Here is a 408-nt window from a genome sequence, read left to right as displayed (position 1 = left end):
TTGTCTCTTAGATACGGTAACCGTGGCCACAACCAGCCGTGCATCCACAAGGTGAAAGATCGGCTGTTCATCGCCAGTCAAAACCACGGGTTCGCCGTCGACCCTGACACCCTGCCGAAGGACTGGGACATCCTCTTCACCAACGCCAACGATCACACCAACGAGGGCATCGTGCACAACACAAAACCGCTGTTCAGGTAACGGTAGTCGCTGACACGGAGTGATTTGGTAATACATGTGGGGATTTAATGCTCTGATTTAATTCTTTGCGATGCTTTTTTTCAGTGTTCAGTTCCACCCAGAGCACATGGCCGGCCCCACAGATCTGGTCAGCCTGTTTGATGTCTTTCTTAAGACTGTGAAAGACCACAAGGAGGGCAACACCACCAAATCTGGTAACGATTTTAA

At 50.2% G+C, this 408-nt stretch overlaps 1 protein-coding gene across 1 annotated transcript; it reads left to right on the top strand.

The window, feature by feature from the left end:
* Positions 1-51: 51 nt before the first annotated feature.
* On the top strand, positions 52-395 carry LOC121939344 (CAD protein-like; the record flags this gene model as incomplete). The annotated part of the gene is made up of 2 exons (XM_042482382.1): positions 52-197; positions 286-395. Coding segments are annotated over 2 exons (256 nt in total), but the record flags the coding sequence as incomplete, so codon positions are not given.
* Between the last annotated feature and the right edge of the window lie 13 nt (positions 396-408).

This window comes from Plectropomus leopardus, unplaced genomic scaffold (assembly GCF_008729295.1).
Source record: "Plectropomus leopardus isolate mb unplaced genomic scaffold, YSFRI_Pleo_2.0 unplaced_scaffold45820, whole genome shotgun sequence".
NCBI classification, from domain to species: domain Eukaryota; kingdom Metazoa; phylum Chordata; class Actinopteri; order Perciformes; family Serranidae; genus Plectropomus; species Plectropomus leopardus.
Note: the sequence above shows the minus strand (reverse complement) of the source record. Positions and strands in the feature narration are given on the sequence as shown.